Genomic DNA, 18,923 nt, shown 5'->3' on the forward strand with positions numbered 1-18,923 from the left:
ATGCTTTTTACTACAACATGAATTTGACTTCTAAAAATGACCTCCTATGCATCAAAATCAACCATAAAATGAAGATCTGCCATACACGACACTGAAAACGGATTCCTCTTCCACCCATAAATAAACAAAACATCATTGAAGTCAAGAACATCACTTGAAATTGTCTTGCAATAAATGGAACCAATTCCTCCCACGGTAAGTACCATCATCACCAAGCTCCACATTCATGCCTCCCACTTACTCCTAGATCCTGTTGAATAATGACCTATTATATGGCATGTGGCTTGGAGTTCCATTGTCCACATACCATCTAACACTAAAAGTGGTTTTAGAGGAAAAGTAGCAAACCAAAGCCATTTTCGTCATGAAAAAACTACAATAAGAAGAAACAACCCTTCCAACACTCAAGGTACTTCTCTCAGGCAACCTAAGGTATCACACTCAACAACCTCAACAATGTCAAGTGCCTTTACACTTAATGTTCAGCTAAAATACAAGCTCCCTCTTACACCTAAAGTGGTCTCAGCAACCAAAAGTTTGTATACCATGTGAAATGTTTTGCACTCTTAATTTTTAATGCAAAATGGAAATTTCATGTCTTAAGAAGAGGTTTCCCAAATATTAACCCTATGAATTTTCATCCTTGAGACTATTATGATATGCAAAAAAAACATCAGCAACAACAAGCAATATACTGACTCTTGGATCTTAACAGCCCCAAACATCTAGGCAATCCAAGAGAAAAGATGCCAATGTGTTTCGACAAGTTTCAACTCTGGGACTATTATGAAATACAAATAAAACACCCACAACAACATACAATATTTCATCTCTTCACAAATATCAATGTGCTTTGACAACACAATCTTATTATGCATACAACATATATAAATATAAATCTACCTTTATTATCTTCGATTTATAATGTCAAATCACTTAATATTAACCACCCTTAAATTATGTCAAAACAACAAGACATAGTGTTGTAAATTGCAAACCATGATGTGTATAGATGGTTGAAAATCAAATCCACAATTTACACAAGTATTGGACAACGAGAAACTTCATTAATGTGCATAAAGATGAATTTAATGTGCATACCATAGCCTTATCACAATGCTAGTACAATCCTCTACCTCTCCCAAACCTTGGCTAGGGAAAACCAAGAAAACTCTAGCGAATCCAACAAGCGTGTCCTCCAAGGAAAGATGTCTCCTCTTCATTTTCACTTCAACAAGTACATACTAGTTTTCATCTCAAAATCCTAATCTCCAAGGGATTAAACCCTAAGCTTAACCTTCAAGACACTCCAACAAGCTCAAAAAATGTTAGCAACTCTATGAGAGAGAGAGAGAGAGACCATGTACATAAGAAGGTCGACAAGAGATAGGAATAGTGGTGTACACCTCTTGATCACAACACTAACACGAGTGATAAGAAGCACTCTCTCCTTGCTTTGAATGAATATCAGTGCACTTCTCTAAATCACAACACTAACACGAGTGATAAGAATGAACAAGTAAACCACTCTCTCCTTACTTTATGTGTGTGTGTGTGTGTGTATAAGGATGACTAGAGCCTTTTGGGACTTGTAGGAGTGTTAGAGACACATTGTGGAACACCCTTGCATTTGGAACCTTGCTTGTGGATGACATCACCTTGGAGGTTGACATGTGTACCTTTGAATAGTGCTCCACGTGTTATTGTAGGTTGCTTGTAAAGTCATTGACCAATATATGTATTGTTGGCCTCCCTAGACCCCTACCTCTACATATACATATATTGGCGAATGACTTTACAAGAAACCTACAATAACAGGTGGAGCACTATACCCCAAAGGTACACATGTCAACCTCCAAGGTGATGACATCGACAAGCAAGGTTCCAAATGCAAGGTTGTTCCACAACGTGTCTCTAACACTCCTACAAGCCCCCAAAGGCTCTAGTCATCCTAATCCTTGTACTCAACTAAGTCCATTCCCCCTACATGTACAATATTACAAACCAAGCGTCATCGAGTCAACTCCAAGCCTCCATGCAAGCATCCAAACTACTCTATGTTGTCTATGCCCCAATTCCCTCCTTTTGAATGCAAAATGCTCCTCCTCCTCCTCAATAATGTGTTCTATAAGCAACTATTTCCATGTGGACATCATGAAGAATGTCACCAAAGTTGCTAGGAGATCTTCTATGCGTTAAGAATATCAATAAAACACCCAATTGAGGTCAAGCAACCACTAAGCAAGCCATCTTCAATGCGCATATCCATCAGAGATCATCTCCCATATGAAAATCCATCACGAACCATCCAAAGATACCCCTAATCTCATGACCCGCGCCCCAAGAATGTTATAAACACCTTTAGAAACCTCGAAAGCTAACCCATCATGGTCTTTTAAACTTTTCCTTGCCATCAACTACATCTAGTTGGAGGTATACAACACCTCATTGTCTTAATAAATGTTCACTCCTAGCATTTTGATCTCAACCACAACCTGCAACTACATTGACTCATTAGTGTGCAACACAACACCTAAATCATCATCATTACTCCTTAAAAGGCCACCTTCAACCCTCCTTTATGACTTCAATTCAGAACGAAAGGGGAAATATTCTAGCACTTTGTTAACAAATGGTCTTTCCATTTGAATAATGTCTACAATCTAAATTATTGCAACTACAAATTGCATCCACATCTACAGTTGCAACCTACCTCAATAACACTATGCTACATATGTGGCCATAACCATCTAGCATAATAGGGCATATCAACAACCACAATCTCTAACTCTATTTATTCTTCCTTCTTGGTACTACCATTCTTTTGCTCCGTACTAGAGTTCTTACCATGCACCATCTAGTATCATCTAACATATTCAAACACTCAAAACCTCTCACTAATACCAAGTTGCTCCACATTCGGCCAAAGGCAAAATTGTTGATGTCAAACTCTTATTAAGAGGTTTAGTCGATAGGGATATCACAATGCAAAGCATAAGTGTATAGGTCTTATGTGGTGAATTACATCAATTTTTGCCCTAGATTCGTCAAGGATACTAGGGTTTATAAAAAAAAAAATCTCAGATTGTTGTTATTGTTGATACTACAATAAAGTAAATAATGCCACATTCAGCAATAATATCCAATAAGCCCAGTGAACAATCAATTCAAAGCACAGTTCAATAATTTCCATTGGTGCAATTATAGTTTGTATCCAACAATAAATATTAGATTGACATGTAGGGATGCCTTAACCCAACAACAATTCACCATAAAATACCCTAACAATGATATGTGTAACATCTAACCTAATTAATATTGCACATACTATTTTGGACTTCTATGTAGGCCTTGGCATTGCTAATGGAGTCGAATATTATCCTTTTGGGCTTTAGAGAATGCTTTGGCCTCCAAAAGGAAACTTAGCAGTCATCGCAAGGTTTACACAGTTGTTGAAGAAAGTGTAACTAGGTTCGATCTTCATGACATTGTAATTATGATTTTTAAGAAAATGAATTTATTATTATGCCTTGCTGCACGGGTTTCATGAGCAAGAGGTTTATTTATTTATTAGTGGCTCCCATTGAGAGCCTTTAGGATTTATTATTAATTCAAAAACTCAATGGCATATGAAGAAGCTCTTCTTGAGCCTATGTAATGTATACAAGTCTATAGAAATGTCTAGATCAACCCTCCAAATGACAAGCATAATCCTCTTCATCATGTCAGCAAGAAAAACAAATTAAATGCAATCATGTCGGCTCATATAATGTGACACGTCGACTCACTGTCATGTCGGCTAATTATGGAGGACAAACAACTATAAATACCCCGCTAGGGTCACCACAGAAAGACAAAAACTCGAACTCCCTATAATTTCATATGGGTGCAGGAAGCTCTGAAATTTCAGATGGAACATTAAGGTACAGGATCTCGGTGATGATTACAGGGTCTCCTCGATGGCATAGATCTCAGTGCAATGAAATAACAGTGATAAGTATCTATGTGCCTCGGCCTCTTCATGATCACAGTCTCGACATACCAAAACCAGTCATGAAATACTAAATGTAATAATTGTCTCAGTAATATACTCTCGATTTAATTATGATAAAAGGATCACGATGATCCCACAGTAGCACGTACAGTCTTGGCTTAGTTAAAGGATCTTTGTGGTACAGTGTCGACATAGTTATGGCTAGGAAGATCTCAATGCAAGAAAATGCAATCACAGTCTCAATTGTGATGATGTTGATCTCGATGATCCAACAGTAACACATTCATTGTTAACATACATTCAAGATGAAGTTATGATCTTAACATAAATATTGATGGAGACATGAGTTACAAGGTTAGGATATCAATGAAGGTGCAGCAATGGTCCAACTGCAATAATGATGACCTCAGTGAAACAGCAGTGATGAAGATGATCTTAGCAATGACAAAGAAGAGGAATGGTGTCTTGGTCTTGGAGTGGCATAATAGGTCAAGGGTCATGATCTTGGTATTCGTTAATTGGAATCTCTATAAGAATAATTTTGTGTGGGTTTTCCTCTCCAAGAGGGAGAGGTTTTGGCCCTAGCAGAAAACCAACATCGTGTGTTCATCTCTCTTTGTTTTTGGTAGCTATTTGATGAACTAAGAATCCACACTCTAATAATAATAACAAGTGAAGATTGTGCTAAGAAGTAAATGTAAATACCTCACAAATAGTTATCATGAAAGAAGAATCTCATTAACTCTAACTGCTCTAGATTCTTCAACGGTAGTATCAAAGATAAGGTGTTGAAGTCAAAGGAAGGGTAGCAAAAAGAGACATACAAGGCTCTGTTTTCAAGAAGGGCATCAAAGCAAGTAAGTTATTTTTCAAAATTAAAGGATCAGTCTACAACAGCAAGGATTTTTGGAGACAGTCTACAACAGTAAGAGCTTTAAACTCTATAGTCATCATAAAAAGGCCACCAAGACCCTCATCAAGGTGTCCACACAGTAAGGTAGATCAAAGGACCTCAAAATCAAAGACCACATCATCTTGGAACAAGTTGAAATCCTAGAAGCAGTCATGATCTACACTACAAAAGAAGGCAAAGCATATTGAAGGCAAGAAGGCATTGTCATCTTCAAGGTTATAAAAACAAGCAAGGATCATCTCCTTGCCCTAGAAGAAGATCATCTGAGGAAGCAGCAAATCATCCTCATCAAAAAGGAGCAACCTTTTCCATTGAGGAAAGGCTCTCTCATTTGTACGAAGGTCATCCAAGAAGAAGCTCTAATATATCTTCTTCAACCATCATCAAAGCAATCAAGGTGAAGATTTCATCTTCACATAACAAGTATGTATCTTTTCAATCTATTATCAAGTTTGGTTAATTAACTTCATGATTGCAAGGACATCTATAGGTTGGATGGGTTATAAGGATTCCTTGCATGAAGGAGGAGGATAGACATGGTCATCTAAGTAGTTGAAGTCATTGAACATATCAAAAGGTCTCCCCTAAATTCATGGAAAGGGATACTTATGAAAGATCCCCTCATATAGCAACATTGGAGACATCAAAGAGATGTATATGATAAACTCATTCGTTGAAGGTGCAATGAAGATCACATGAAATCTAATCAACATGAAAGTAAAGGGTATCAAAGGATGTAGGATATCTTCATAAGGTCCCATCTACAAGATCTAGGAAGGAAAATAACCATCATTGATCTATAATGCACTAACAGATAATCAAGGTAACAAATATCCATGGGAAAAGAAAGTTACCTCATTCGACAACTTATGGTCTCTATGCTAAATAGAGAAAGACAAGTTGATGGCAAAAGTATTGAAGGTTAAAAGAACTCAAACATGTGCAGAAAGGAAAGACAAGTTTGGTCCTCAATCAAGACAGAATAAGCATATAACTAAGATTCAACGCTATAGAAAGAAGCTCATATCACTGGAAAGATGGAGGAAACAAAAGAAAAGGAGCCAAGGAAAGAGGGAGTAACAAATCTTTACCATGAGTAAGATGGTATCCCTCACAAAAAGGTCCTATCATAAGCTCCTAAATCTTGTGTTATAGATATGACCAAGATAATAAGATGCATTGTGGCATCATGGAATCATTAGAAACAAAGAACTTGTGACATCACCATGGGAATCATGAAGGACAAAATCCATGGCAGTCAAACCTAAAGGATATAGCTCTTGGGAATCTCATTGGATATGGAAGGAAAGAAAGAAGTCATCCAGGACAAGACTCATCATACATCAAGTCTAAAAGGAAAACATCTACCAGATGGGGATATACAAGATCCTCAAGATTCTCTAATAGAATCCTCATCAGAGGGTTCACTAATCTATAGAGGAAGCAAGTGGTTCATCAAAAGCTCCAACTTGTGGAATTCGTGAATGATGCTATGGTCACATAAGAGACGAAGCAAATCAAGGGGTTGAAGACACTTCAATCAACGAAGTTGTTGGAAGAAGCCTAGATGACCTAAAGGTAAAATAAGGTATGTATGCTTGTGCTTAAAATCATAATGTCATGTCATGTGGTTGCAAGTAACATGGATCATTACTTCTATCTTAAGAAGCACGATCAAGATAACAAGGATCTCCTCCTCTGAAAGGATGCAGGAAAGCATAAGACACACTAGATGAAATCAACATAATATGACTACAATTAAGAAACTCTGATTAAAAGCATCTAGGAATGGAATGTGTTGGGGAAGGACGAGATCGTGAGATAAGCAGCCCTAATGAAGGTGATCAACATCCAAAAGACCAAGAAGACTTAACTAGGAAATCTCTCGGAAAGATATGAAGACTCTGATGGAAAAGATGAAGACCCTTGACAATGGATATTTATGGTATATGTGTCAACATATATGCAAGATTAAGCAAATTATGTCTCTACATTGCTCTCTATTTAAGCCTTTGCCTTGGTTTGCCTCTTCATCTGGACCTGATGATGAAACACACTTGTTAGTTCGAAACGCGTGATTTCTACCGAGAGACTTTGCTTAATTCATTATGGATCACATAAGCCTAAATACATAAATAACATGGGAGTTTGTAGGTAAATACATAAATAATTATGGGACTTTGCAGGTAACATGGATCATTACTTCTATCTTAAGAAGCACAATCAAGATAACAAGGATCTCCTCCTCTGAAAGGATGCAGGAAAGCATAAGACACACTAGATGAAATCAACATAATATGACTACAATTAAGAAACTCTGACTAAAAGCATATGGGAATGGAATGTGTGGGGAAGGAAGAGAACGTGAGATAAGCAGCCCTGATGAAGGTGATCAACATCCAAAAGACCAAGAAGACTTAACTAGGAAATCTTTCGAAAAGATATGAAGACTCTAACGGAAAAGATGAAGACCCTTGACAATGGATATCTATGGGAGATGTGTCAACATGCATGCAGGATTAAGAAAATTATGTCTCTATATTGCTCTATATTTAAGCCTTTGACTTGGTTTGCATCTTCATCTAGTCTTGATGATGAACCACACTTGTTGGTTCGAAACGCGTCGGCCAAAAATTTCTCTTATGTGATTTCTACCGGAAGACTGCTTAATTCATTATGGATCACAAAAGCCTAAATACATAAATGTATGCAGGATGTTGATACCTATAAAAAGATGTCATGATGAAGAGTCATCTCGTAAGGTATAATTTGATTTAATATTATGTTTCGATATTCTTGAATAATATTTGGATAAGTTCATGCAAGGCTACTCAAACAAGAGTTGTATATACAAGTACAACTAGCATTCAAATGGTCGATAGGAGAAGCATGATGAGAGAGTAGTCATATGACGAAGGTTCTAGATATGAAGAAGGCCACTTTCCACGAAGAAAGGAATGACATGACGAACTAAGGAGGAAAGTGATCGATGGTTGTTGTACTACAAGGAAGAAGCTCAACCAAATTTCATGACATTAAGGAGAGAAGTTGATCAAGCAGTTGAAGGACCCACGAAGAAGAAGTTGTTGATGTATAGAAGAATCCCTAGTTGGAGTTCTGACAAGTTCATGATTAAAAGGGAGCTTGGGCAAGTTCCTGATCAGAGGGAGCTTAGGCATATCTTCCTCAGTTGAGAGGGAGAGATAGACACAACATTTTTGTCTTCACTTTGGAAGAACGAATGGAAGATTGGGTAATCATCTGGCATCTTATGCTCTTTGAGGATGTGTAGAGCATCCAAGACAAGAGTAGGCAAGAGGATAGATATTTTTTGAGGGTTGGGAACCCAAGAGAAGAATATTCCTAGAAGGGCATACTCAGTAAACACCCAAGTGGGCATGTACCCTGAGAGACAATGATGAAAGTATCTATAGTCATTGGTCTCGCCAACATTCTGCCCTGATCTAATGAGAGATAGAGTTGTCAGTCAAGGCCTTGTTGTGGAAACAATGTTGGTTACTTTGATGCTATACAGATGGGTTACCAATCTGATTCTTCTTATGAGAAATTATTCAAATTGAGAATGACCAAGTACCATCATGAATACCTCCCTAGTTAAGAGGTAGTGTTGAAGAAAGTGTAACTAGGTTCGATCTTCATGACATTGTAATTATGATTTTTAAGAAAATGAATTTATTATTATGCCTTGTTGCATGGGTTTCATGAGCAAGAGGTTTATTTATTTATTAGTGGCTCCCATTGAGAGCCTTTAGGATTTATTATTAAGTCAAAAACTCAATGTCATATGAAGAAGCTCTTCTTGAGCCTATGTAATGTATACAAGTCTATAGAAATGTCTAGATTAGCCCTCCAAATGACAAGCACAATCCTCTTCATCATGTCGACCAGCAAAACGAATTAAATGCAGTCATGTTGGCTCATATAATGTGACACATCGGTCCACTGTCATGTCGGCTAATTATGGAGGAAAAACAACTATAAATACCCCACTAGGATCACCATAGAAAGATAGAAAACTCGTACTCTCTGTAATTTCGTATGGGTGCAGGAAGCTCTAAAATTTCAGATGGAACAGAAAGGTACAGGATATCGGTGATGATTACAGGGTCTCCTCCTCGGTGGCACAAATCTCAGTGCAAGGAAATTACATTGATAAGTATCTATGTGCCTCGACCTCTTCATGATCACAGTCTTGACATACCGAAACCAGTCATGACATACTAAATGTAATAATTGTCTCGGTGATATCTCAGTAATATACTCTTGGTTTAATTATGATGAAAAGGATCACAATGATTCCACAGTAACACTTATTTTCTCGGCATAGTTATGGCAGGGAAGATCTTCGTGCAAGAAAACAAAGTCACAGTCTCAATTGTGATTATGTTGATCTCGGTGATCCAACAATAACACATTCAGTCTTAACATACATTCAAGATAAGTTATGATCTTAGCATAGATATTGATGGAGACGTGAGTTACAAGGTTAGGATATCAGTGAAGGTGCAGCAAAGGTCCAACTATAATAATGATGACCTCAGTGAAGCAACAGTGATGAAGATGATCTCAGCAATGACAAAGAAGAGGATTGGTGTCTTGGTCTTGGAGTGGCATAATAGGTCAAGGGTCATGGTCTTGGTATTCGTCAATTGGAATCTCTATAAAAAGAATTTTGTGCGGGTTTTCCTCTCCAAGAGGGAGAGGTTTTGGCCCTAGCAAAAAGCCAACATCGTGTGTTCTAGTCTCTTTGTTTTTGGTAGCTATTTGATGAACTAATAAGACACTCTAATAATAATAACAAGTGAAGATTGTGCTAAGAAGTAAAGTTAAATACCTCACAAATAGTTATCATGAAAGAAGAATCTCATCAACTCTACCTGCTCTAGATTCTTCAACAGCAGTGTCACTTTGCCACAAAGGCCTCCCGTCCAGCACAAGGGTCTGAAAACCTTAATTCAGAAGGCCTTCCCCTAACCTCGGAACTCAACGAATTTTCAGGCAGTCAACGACCCCTCTAACTTCAAGCAATATATGTCTGAATTTGGAATTTGCCTTCAAGTATGAGTTTAAGCTACAGATCGCAATTCTTTCACAGAATCCACATCCTAGATTTGCCCAGAATCTACGTGAGAATGCCACAAAGGATTTGTGGATGGCTTTTCTTGTTGTCGATTAAGGCTATACTTTGATTCAACGCGTCCACTTCAGTGCATTACGTCTCTTGTTGCAGCAGAACCACTTCCAGGGATGAAGAAACTTTGCTACCTTCCTAATGATGTTTCTAAGTCCAGAACTGATGTCTTTATGTCTAGAACCAAACCCTTCATCTTGTGCCAAACCCTTCATCCTGTGCCAAACGAAGAGTCTTAACCCACAAAATTTTGCTAGCCCAATAGTAACCTTATGCCCAGAAACCAAAGATCACTCCAACAAAAATTTTGTCCTCTTTCAGAAGTAGTTATGTGCCAAAATCGAGAAAAAAAAAAAGAAGAATGTCAACTAGGGTGGAAACTTTCACCACCGAAATTGACAAAGAAAAAAGGGGTCTTAAAACCCTCAGAGCCTCTAGCTCAAAAAAATAGAGATAAATTGATCCACAGTGATGATCCAAAATGAATTCAATCCTCCTCTATCATAGGTTTTCTAAAGGGGTTTCAACACTTCAATTGATTGAGCGAACCTTACTCAAAACCCCAATTTTGGGTTTGTTTCCCCAGCTGACCCAAAATTTGCCCAATAATGGGTATTTTGGGGTTTTTTCTCCTTTATGGAGGACTATAGCCTACGGGGATTGATCTATTTCGTCCCATAGGCAATTAATTTCCCGAGGACATTACAGCGGATAATCAAATTGACTTCACTCTAATGACATTATAATTCTGTGTTGATTCATGAGATGAAATAAATATAATCATTACATTTCACTCAATTATGCAAGAGAAAGAAACACAATACTAGTCAATCAAGTCTGAGAGGAAAATTAAAAGGAGGATCTATTACAACAACTTCGTTATTGTTCAAAGTGACATAGTAGTATGGTTTTTGGTGACCAACAATTCAATTGTGGCTTGGTATAGCTGTCCCCTTCTTTCCTTCTCAAAATTCCTTTCCCCGACCACAACCTATTGGCCTCTTCTTTTTTTTGCAAATATGGTATTTACATCCAAAGGTACAATAGCTATGGCACTTGTCTTCACCATGCACAAACAATTGTATTACGTAATTGTCTCTCAAATTCTTCATTCCAACTTCAACCTAATTTTTTATATCATTTGCAATGGATTCAAAGTCTCAATTGTCTTGTAAGTCTACCCGCCAATCTGCAAAAGCATCATATGATTGCAAGAAGATATGGAAAGCAGATTGACTTGCACAACCATTGTGCAAACCGCATCTATATCCATTGGTAATTCTCCACTTGCAATTGTAGTCAATAACAGTTTTTCAATTCGTCCTCCAACCACAATCCACATCCATCTTAGCAATCCACAAGCTAGGCTTGTTTGGGTTTTGCACTCTGCATCCAATTTTCACCTTCAATTCTCTTTTCACTCTAGCAATCATTTTATCCAACTTCATTCAAATTTCACAGCTTCTTTGCAGTCAATCACACTACTTCCTTCTACAAGTACATACTTGGTCAATTTCTCATCAGATCTCCCCATATCACCATTGTGCATTTAGCATGGTTTGTGTGTGTATGTATATGTGTGTGCATAATACAAGACTCCACAACAAATGTCTCATTGAACCCTGGTGTCATGGCCTCCAATAGACAAAGTACTACCATGGCATGACCCCTGTAGACCCAAAAGGCACAAAGATCAACCCAAGGATACACTAATTATTTTAACTATATAATGAGATATCTGTTAATTATCCTCTTCTATCAATTATTTCTCATGGGACAATACTAAAGTGTGTGTGTATCAAGACAAATCAATTTTTCTTGTGTATTTACATATGTAATATGTCCCCACTTTCCCCTCTTGTAGGCTCACCTTGTGAACATCAAAGACATAATCCACATACACCTGCATGGCATGAGCCTTATCAATATGCAAATTTCATGCCATTCAAGTCCAAAATGCCCAAAGGGCCTATAATGCATGAATCGCTCACAAGACACAAACAACCTTAAACACTATTTAACTATGTCAATGCATACATATGTTATATGCATGCATGCATAGGTTTCATCTTACAGTTTGACATACATGAATGTATGAACACACAACCATCGAATCTGAATCATGGCATGTCCCTTCGGCTGCCAAAAATTTGCTCAGCAAAAATAACAATCACCACAATAATGTCATATAAACATAACTCTATAGAGCAACGTGGACTTGCCAAATACATTTGTGTGAGGTCTGAACAATAGTTATATAGAATATAACCAATACTTCCAGTACCTGCGTATTTACATGGATCAGACCCCGTCTGCATTACAGAGACTTTCAAGATTCTTATAGAAACAAAAAAGGTATTGATCAAAACTTTCACCAACAAAAGTAGAAACAGCAATCATATAGATACTTCATTATATACAGTAGGTGCATACCTCTATGCAAAACCAAAGCCTTCTGCAATATGAACTTCAGTGATGGCATGAAGACGAGCATGCATCATCTCAAAACTAGTATATGGTGGAAGGACAAGCTGGTAAAAACATGTATGTGCTATAGGAAGCCAGCTTAGGTTGGTATGGGCCTTGTGAATATGAAACTTTGAAGGAAGTCCTGAAAATCCCTCTGGTGGCAGGTGGGTTAGAGAGGTTGAAAAGAAGATTAGCCTTCTGCGTTGTTCCACTGTCATTCCATTGACCACCTGCACAATACAAAACATGTTCATAATTCAAACAAATACAAGATGAAATTTTGGATATAAAATGAAATGAGCTAGAGGCATGCTACTCTACTGTGATATGCTGGAAATTTCGCACATCAACATAGATCCATCTTAACTCTGAACCTATTAAGCACGAAAAGGAATCATAAAAGCTTGGGCTGTAATTTTCTGGTGCTTAAAAGATCACTAGTTCAGAAAGATCTAGGCTGGGGTGTGTGTGTGTGTATTAATGATTTTGTTCTTTTCTTGAACTTTCCCTTGACATTGTGGAGTTTTACTTATCTTTTCATTTATCAGCACAGATGTTACACTTCATCTATACTGGCATTGTTTTTTTTAATACTATATTGGGACAACTTATGCCATGTGTCACATTAGTGTTAGGCATAGACATTACACATCCGTGGGTTGTAGAATGCACCTCACTTGTCTTTGCTGCAAACACTTTCAGTCTTCAGATGAAAATTTATTCAGTAAAACAGAGCTTGAATAGGTTATTATCATATGAAGAGATGTTCAAGCCATAAAATGAGAAGTGATTCAAGAGACACAAATCTCAACTGAACTAGAATTGACAACACACTAAATGTTGCAAGAAGATATCATGACTGATGCATAGCGCATGAAAGTTCAAGAAGCCAGCATCCGGTCTCGCATCTTTTGAGATAATGTCTCTTCTAAAAAGAAGTTAAATATGCTAGAAAGTAATGACCATTCTCTGAGTTTACTAGATGTTCTGGATTAATGTAATAATAGATGTTAGTATCTAGGTGTTAATTTCATATTAAATATGAGCGTCCTTTGTCACATAATAAATTTATGGGTCATATCTAATGTACTTTCCAATCATATCTCAAGTCAAACGTAGTTAGGGATAACTTCTATTTTTTCAACAGTTATTTATCATATACAGCCCTTTTATTTTCCTTAATAATTCATTTAGTATAGCATCATTCATTCATGTGCTCTCCCTCTCTCTCTCTCTCTGAATACAAAATGGTATCAGAAAACCGCTGGTGGAAGATGAAGATGGAAAGAAGATACTGACAGTGGCTCAGTGAAAAAATTTAATGAGCTCGCTGTTGAGAAGACTGAAAAACCATAAAGATAAAGTTTTATGTGTTGCCTGGGAGACACTGTCAGAAAACAATTCAAGAGATGCTAACTTGGAATTTCCAAGCCGCTGCCTGGGGAAATTAAAAAGAGAAATGAATCGGTGATTCCAAAGCCCCACTGCCAAGAGATATCAATGAGCCATTCCTGGACTTTTTTTATGTGCCTCTGTTGGAGATTTAATTTGCTACCACCTTGACACAGATTTAAGGAGCTGCCGTCAATTGAAGTTATTGTGCCACCTAAGTTTTGTTTAACTGAGCTCATTCCCGGTTGATGTTTAAATCAGATTTAACAGAACCGAAATAAATAAATAAATAAAAAGTGAAGGAATCACTTCTTGTCCTCTACTATTTTGGATGGCTGGAGTAAATTTCTGCCACTTTTTCCAGAGGTGGTGTGAACATCAGGAGGCAGAAAGGGTCAGTTCTGGCATCTTGGAATAATCAGTAATTATTCCAGAACACACCTCACCAAGCAATCTCCAGGCACACAATAAAAATAATAACGAGGATGATTAAAGAGTTCTAGAAAAAATTCCATTTGTTTGGGTGTTCTGGTTGTAAAGTCAGTTGATTGAAGGGGTTGGCTTTTGGCGAAGCATAATGCTGGAAAAATCTCACATGAACTCGTATTTGGCCCAGCTCACTGTCATTTTTCCCCAGATCCCCAGTAGGTTGGAAACTAGACCCCAAGGTGGACAGCTTCACACAACCCACAATGTGTTTAGAGGAGGAAAGAGACTATGGCAAGGGTTACCTAGGTGGTCAATATCACTAATTTCTGTAAATTAAATGGAAAATCTATGTTGTGTGGAAACACAAGATGAGAAATATACTTGGATATCGAAGCTTGAGGAATATTCGATGTTCCACCAAGTTTCAAGGGACGTGGGGACGGGGGGCAGGGATACGCAGGAGCAGCCTATGAAAAAGCTCCCCACCAATTTTTAGGAAAGGTGGGGGGACGTCAGCGTCTTTAACACAAGGGACCCCGACAAAATAAGTAAAATAAAAAAATACTAAAAATTTATAAATATATCATTGAAATATTGTCTTTATCATTATATAACACTTACATCATGAAGGATAAATGATAAATTAACACAAGGGACCCCGACAAAATAAGTAAAATAAAAAATACTAAAAATTTATAAATATATCATTGAAATATTGTCTTTATCATTATATAACACTTACATTATGAAGGATAAATGATAAATCGATGAATCATATAACTGAAACAAATTTAGAACAAAAAGCATGATACAATCATACATCATACATGTAACTGTACAGTGTAACAATGTACAGTGAAAATAAATCAAAATAGTTTAAACCATAATGAAGTTACAACTGTGAATTCTGAATATTGAAATAAAAGTCAAGTCTGATACATCAAGAGTCAAATTTTTATAGAGTCAAGTCTAATATATCATATATCAAGATTCAAAACAAACTGAAGCCTGAAACAGAAAAGCAAATAACATAAGAACATATCAAATGACAAGAGCATAATTGCTCAAGGTAATGACCCGCTAGTCTCTGCATCTAGCTGCTGCATGAATAAATCAGAATCAACCATGTCACCATATGAATCAGAATCACTTGCATTCTCAAACATGCTAAGTGGCACACCAACCAACCCCATCTATGTCTCATCAAGTCCCTCCTCCATATCTACCTGTGCATCATCCTCTGGATCAACATCTCATCGTGTTGTTAGTTCTTTCAAATACTCAGGTGTCTTCCTATGCTCAAGATGCAGGGCACTGTGCACAGCAACTAACTTCTCCGCTCTTCTAGAGGTAAGCTTGTTCACCTTGATAGAGTGGATGAAGCTATATGTGGACCAATTCCTCTCTAGTGCAGAGGAACTAGCAATCTCAGACAACAAACGCATAGCTAGATGTTTGAGCTCTGGAGCACAATCCCCATGCACCCTCCACCAACCAATCTTGGGCTACATCTATGCGATCTACCTGAGCACCACGTGTGATGAAGGGGCCACAAAGAGATGCAAACTGAACAAACTGTCTTTGAAGTTTTGCCCCCTCCTCCTCATTGTACATCTTTGCAATTGCATCTAGGAAGCCATTCTTTACCTCAGGATCATCAATAGGAGGCATTCTCCCAGGGCTTTCAACATACCATTTTGGGTTTAATGCAAATGCTACCTTGTGCAAAGGTGTGTTCATGCGATCCCACCTACGCTAAATGATGGGTCAAATCTGGGATGTATAAAACTCTAATGAAGGATCCCTCTGCTGAATGGCTGCCTTCACACAACCCACCATGATATCAAAGGTCTCATAGATTTCTCCAAGACTAGGAGCATCTGAATCAGTGTAACGAATGACCTTCACAATAAGGACCAAGAATGACACCAAATAAAAACAATCTGCCCACCAATCATTGTCCAACACCTGAAGCCTAAACTTCTTCCCCAATTCTATCTTTGATTTTGACCACCTTCCCCACTCTGGACTCACAACCAACGATTGTAGAGATGCTTGTACATCTAGCATCCTCTCCAATAAGAGAAAATAGCTAGCATATCTAGTATCGATGGGCTTGAGGAATTCCTTCCTCGTGTGAGCCATGTACATGGCCAAGGAAGTGTGGTGGTTGTAGATAAACTGCACATCTCTAGCAGTTGTCAATAAGTCTGGTATCCACTGAATTTTGCCAATGTCCTTCAGTGCATTATAGAGTGCAAGCACACAACAAGGAGTCCAAAAAATATGTTGATACATGCTTTGAATCAATAATACGATTGATCTATGAATTGTTGTTGCATTTGTCACAACCTGCACCACACTATCAGCCCCAACATCCTCTATAGCTTCTCGAAGAAGCTCAAATTGGAAAGATGAAGCCTTGCGCTTTCCAGAACAGTGAACAACTTTAAGAAAGAATGGACCTTCTACAAATATCACTATGATGTTGATTAGTGGGCATTTTTGGATGTCAGTCCATCCATCCATAGCAATAGAGCAACCAAGCCTCAACCATGTTGTCTCATTCTCTCTTTTTGAACATTAATTTTGGACACTCGTCTATCTAAAATTGTTGTTCTTAGCTTATGTTCTCCGGGTGGTACATATGAAGACCCTATTTTTGCAATTGCTTGGACCACTTCCTTGTAATAAGGAGAACGAACAACATGGAAGTGAATTCCATTGGCAAAAAGAAATTTGCCAATTGCATCATCTGTGTCATCTCAATCTAGAACATTGTACATCCCAGAGACTGTAGCACCCATTGCACAAGAACGAGATGTAACAGTAGAACCCTTTGTCATTTTTTATGAAGCATTGGATGGAAGCATATTTGTGCATGGATCAACAGTTTTGCTAGAAAATAGACCTTTTCCATTGGCTAACCTTTCTAGCCTCCAAAGTTACTCTCTTTGAGTTGGGTTCAGGTTCTTTGAGGGACACATATTGACTCCTTTACCTGTAATAGCCAAAATATGTTGCTTCACCATGGTATAGCTGAAAAGAAAGTTATGCCCACAATATTGCAGACCCAATCACGTGAGCACCACCAACTTTTGGATTCTGTTTGGTTGTTTGGTTACATAGATTAGAAGCAGTTTTAGATGATTAAATGTCCCCTTTGCAAATTTTACCATATCTTTTGCTGGACCTTCAAAATCTACACCGTGCAAAGGCCTATTCTGATTTCCTGCCCTCGTGTGACTGCTTTCATTTTTTTCTGGTTCACTACCACTGTAGTTGCTATCATTGTTCCCATTGTTCCCAAAATAACTCTTCGTTGTAACTTGTAGGCTGCAACAAGGGTTTTGGAATTGATTTAAAAATTAAAACAATAAATATTAATAAGGTTTTAAACTTTTATGCAAAAATTTCATAAATTTTGTGTATTATAAATTTTCATAAGTTTTGTATCATTAATGCAACTTCTAAGTTATGTAATCTGGCTTAAATTCAGACCTCGTTGCCTCAGGGAGGCTTCACTGCAGTTCCACTCTACTTAACTGAGCGTCAGATGCACACAGATCTTGCTCTTCCAACTTGCTGACCAGTCGAGTAACCACAGAAATTTGAAAATTTCTTTTTTGTTGTCTCATATTTGAATCCGTATATTAGTAATAAACAAAAACAAAAACAAGTTAAACAAAAAAACAAAAAAAATCTATCTTGTTAAAAAATTTGAAAATAAATGCACCTTGCACAAGACGTGTTTACTTTAGTTGAGAGGTAAACTGAGAACTAACAAGTTATAGTGGGCAATGGGGGGAGTGCAATGGCGGCTGAGGAGGGTAGTGGAGGGAGTGCAGCGGTGGCTGAGGAGGACAGTGGAAACGCATAGTGCGGGTTCATGAGCAGCGGCTTCTTGGAGGGAGGGCGACTTTGTGTAGCGACAGTGACAAAGTTGCAAACGATGAGAGCCCTTCAGCAGTGGCAGCGGCAGGGCAAGCGACTTCGTGCAGTGGCAAGGCGGGCACTTTGCACAACGGCAGGGCGAGCGACTTCGTGCAGCGACAGCGACAGGGCGGACGACTTTGTGCAGCAGCTTCGAATGTGGCTTCCTCACTTCCATGAAACAATGAAATTACATAAAAACCCTTCCGCACCCCTTCATAACAAACAAAATTTCATTTTTTTATTTAAAAAAAATTGCAGAAACGACCCCCAGACAACCCCATGTCCCTGAAGCAAGAGGGAGCGGGGTATTGTGATTCCCAGGTGGAGGGACGCGACCCGTGGAACACTAGGAATATGGTCATGAGTAGAGAAAAAAGACCAATAAATGCAGCCCAGCAAGCACTTTTGTTGAAAAGAATGGGAAGGCTTGTTGATCATCACATTATCAATCACAGATGACATCATACCTCATCTTTTGTATACCCGTATTTGGTTGTACTTGTTGTTGATGTTTTGCAGGTACATAATCTTCAAGATGTTGAAAATGGTCATAAGTAAACGTGACCTTGTTACCATGATGCTCTTAAAGAAATGAAGCCTTGTGAAAGTTTCTCCGATGTTATAAAAAAAAAAGGGAA

The 18,923-nt window shown here is 38.0% G+C and overlaps 1 protein-coding gene across 3 annotated transcripts in view; it reads right to left on the bottom strand.

Moving 5' to 3' along the window:
* Window positions 1-18,923, bottom strand: part of LOC149168746 (E3 ubiquitin-protein ligase UPL5-like) — a 161,348-nt gene that overhangs the window by 30,520 nt on the left and 111,905 nt on the right. The window contains exons 3-4 of one of the 3 annotated variants that reach the window (XM_089428410.1): window positions 12,493-12,758; window positions 11,973-12,371 (exon numbers count right to left, since the gene is read on the bottom strand). In XM_089428410.1, coding sequence (XP_089284536.1) covers window positions 12,495-12,758 — 264 coding nt within the window. In that variant the 3' untranslated portion in view covers window positions 11,973-12,371; window positions 12,493-12,494. Of the gene's footprint in view, window positions 1-11,972; window positions 12,372-12,492; window positions 12,759-18,923 lie in introns of those variants that run through there. The other 2 variants (XM_089428409.1, XM_089428411.1) reach the window with 2 other exon arrangements.

Source organism: Pinus tabuliformis, chromosome 4_2, assembly GCF_031772625.1.
Source record: "Pinus tabuliformis cultivar Carrire ecotype Pingquan chromosome 4_2, CPIR1, whole genome shotgun sequence".
Lineage (NCBI taxonomy): Eukaryota > Viridiplantae > Streptophyta > Pinopsida > Pinales > Pinaceae > Pinus > Pinus tabuliformis.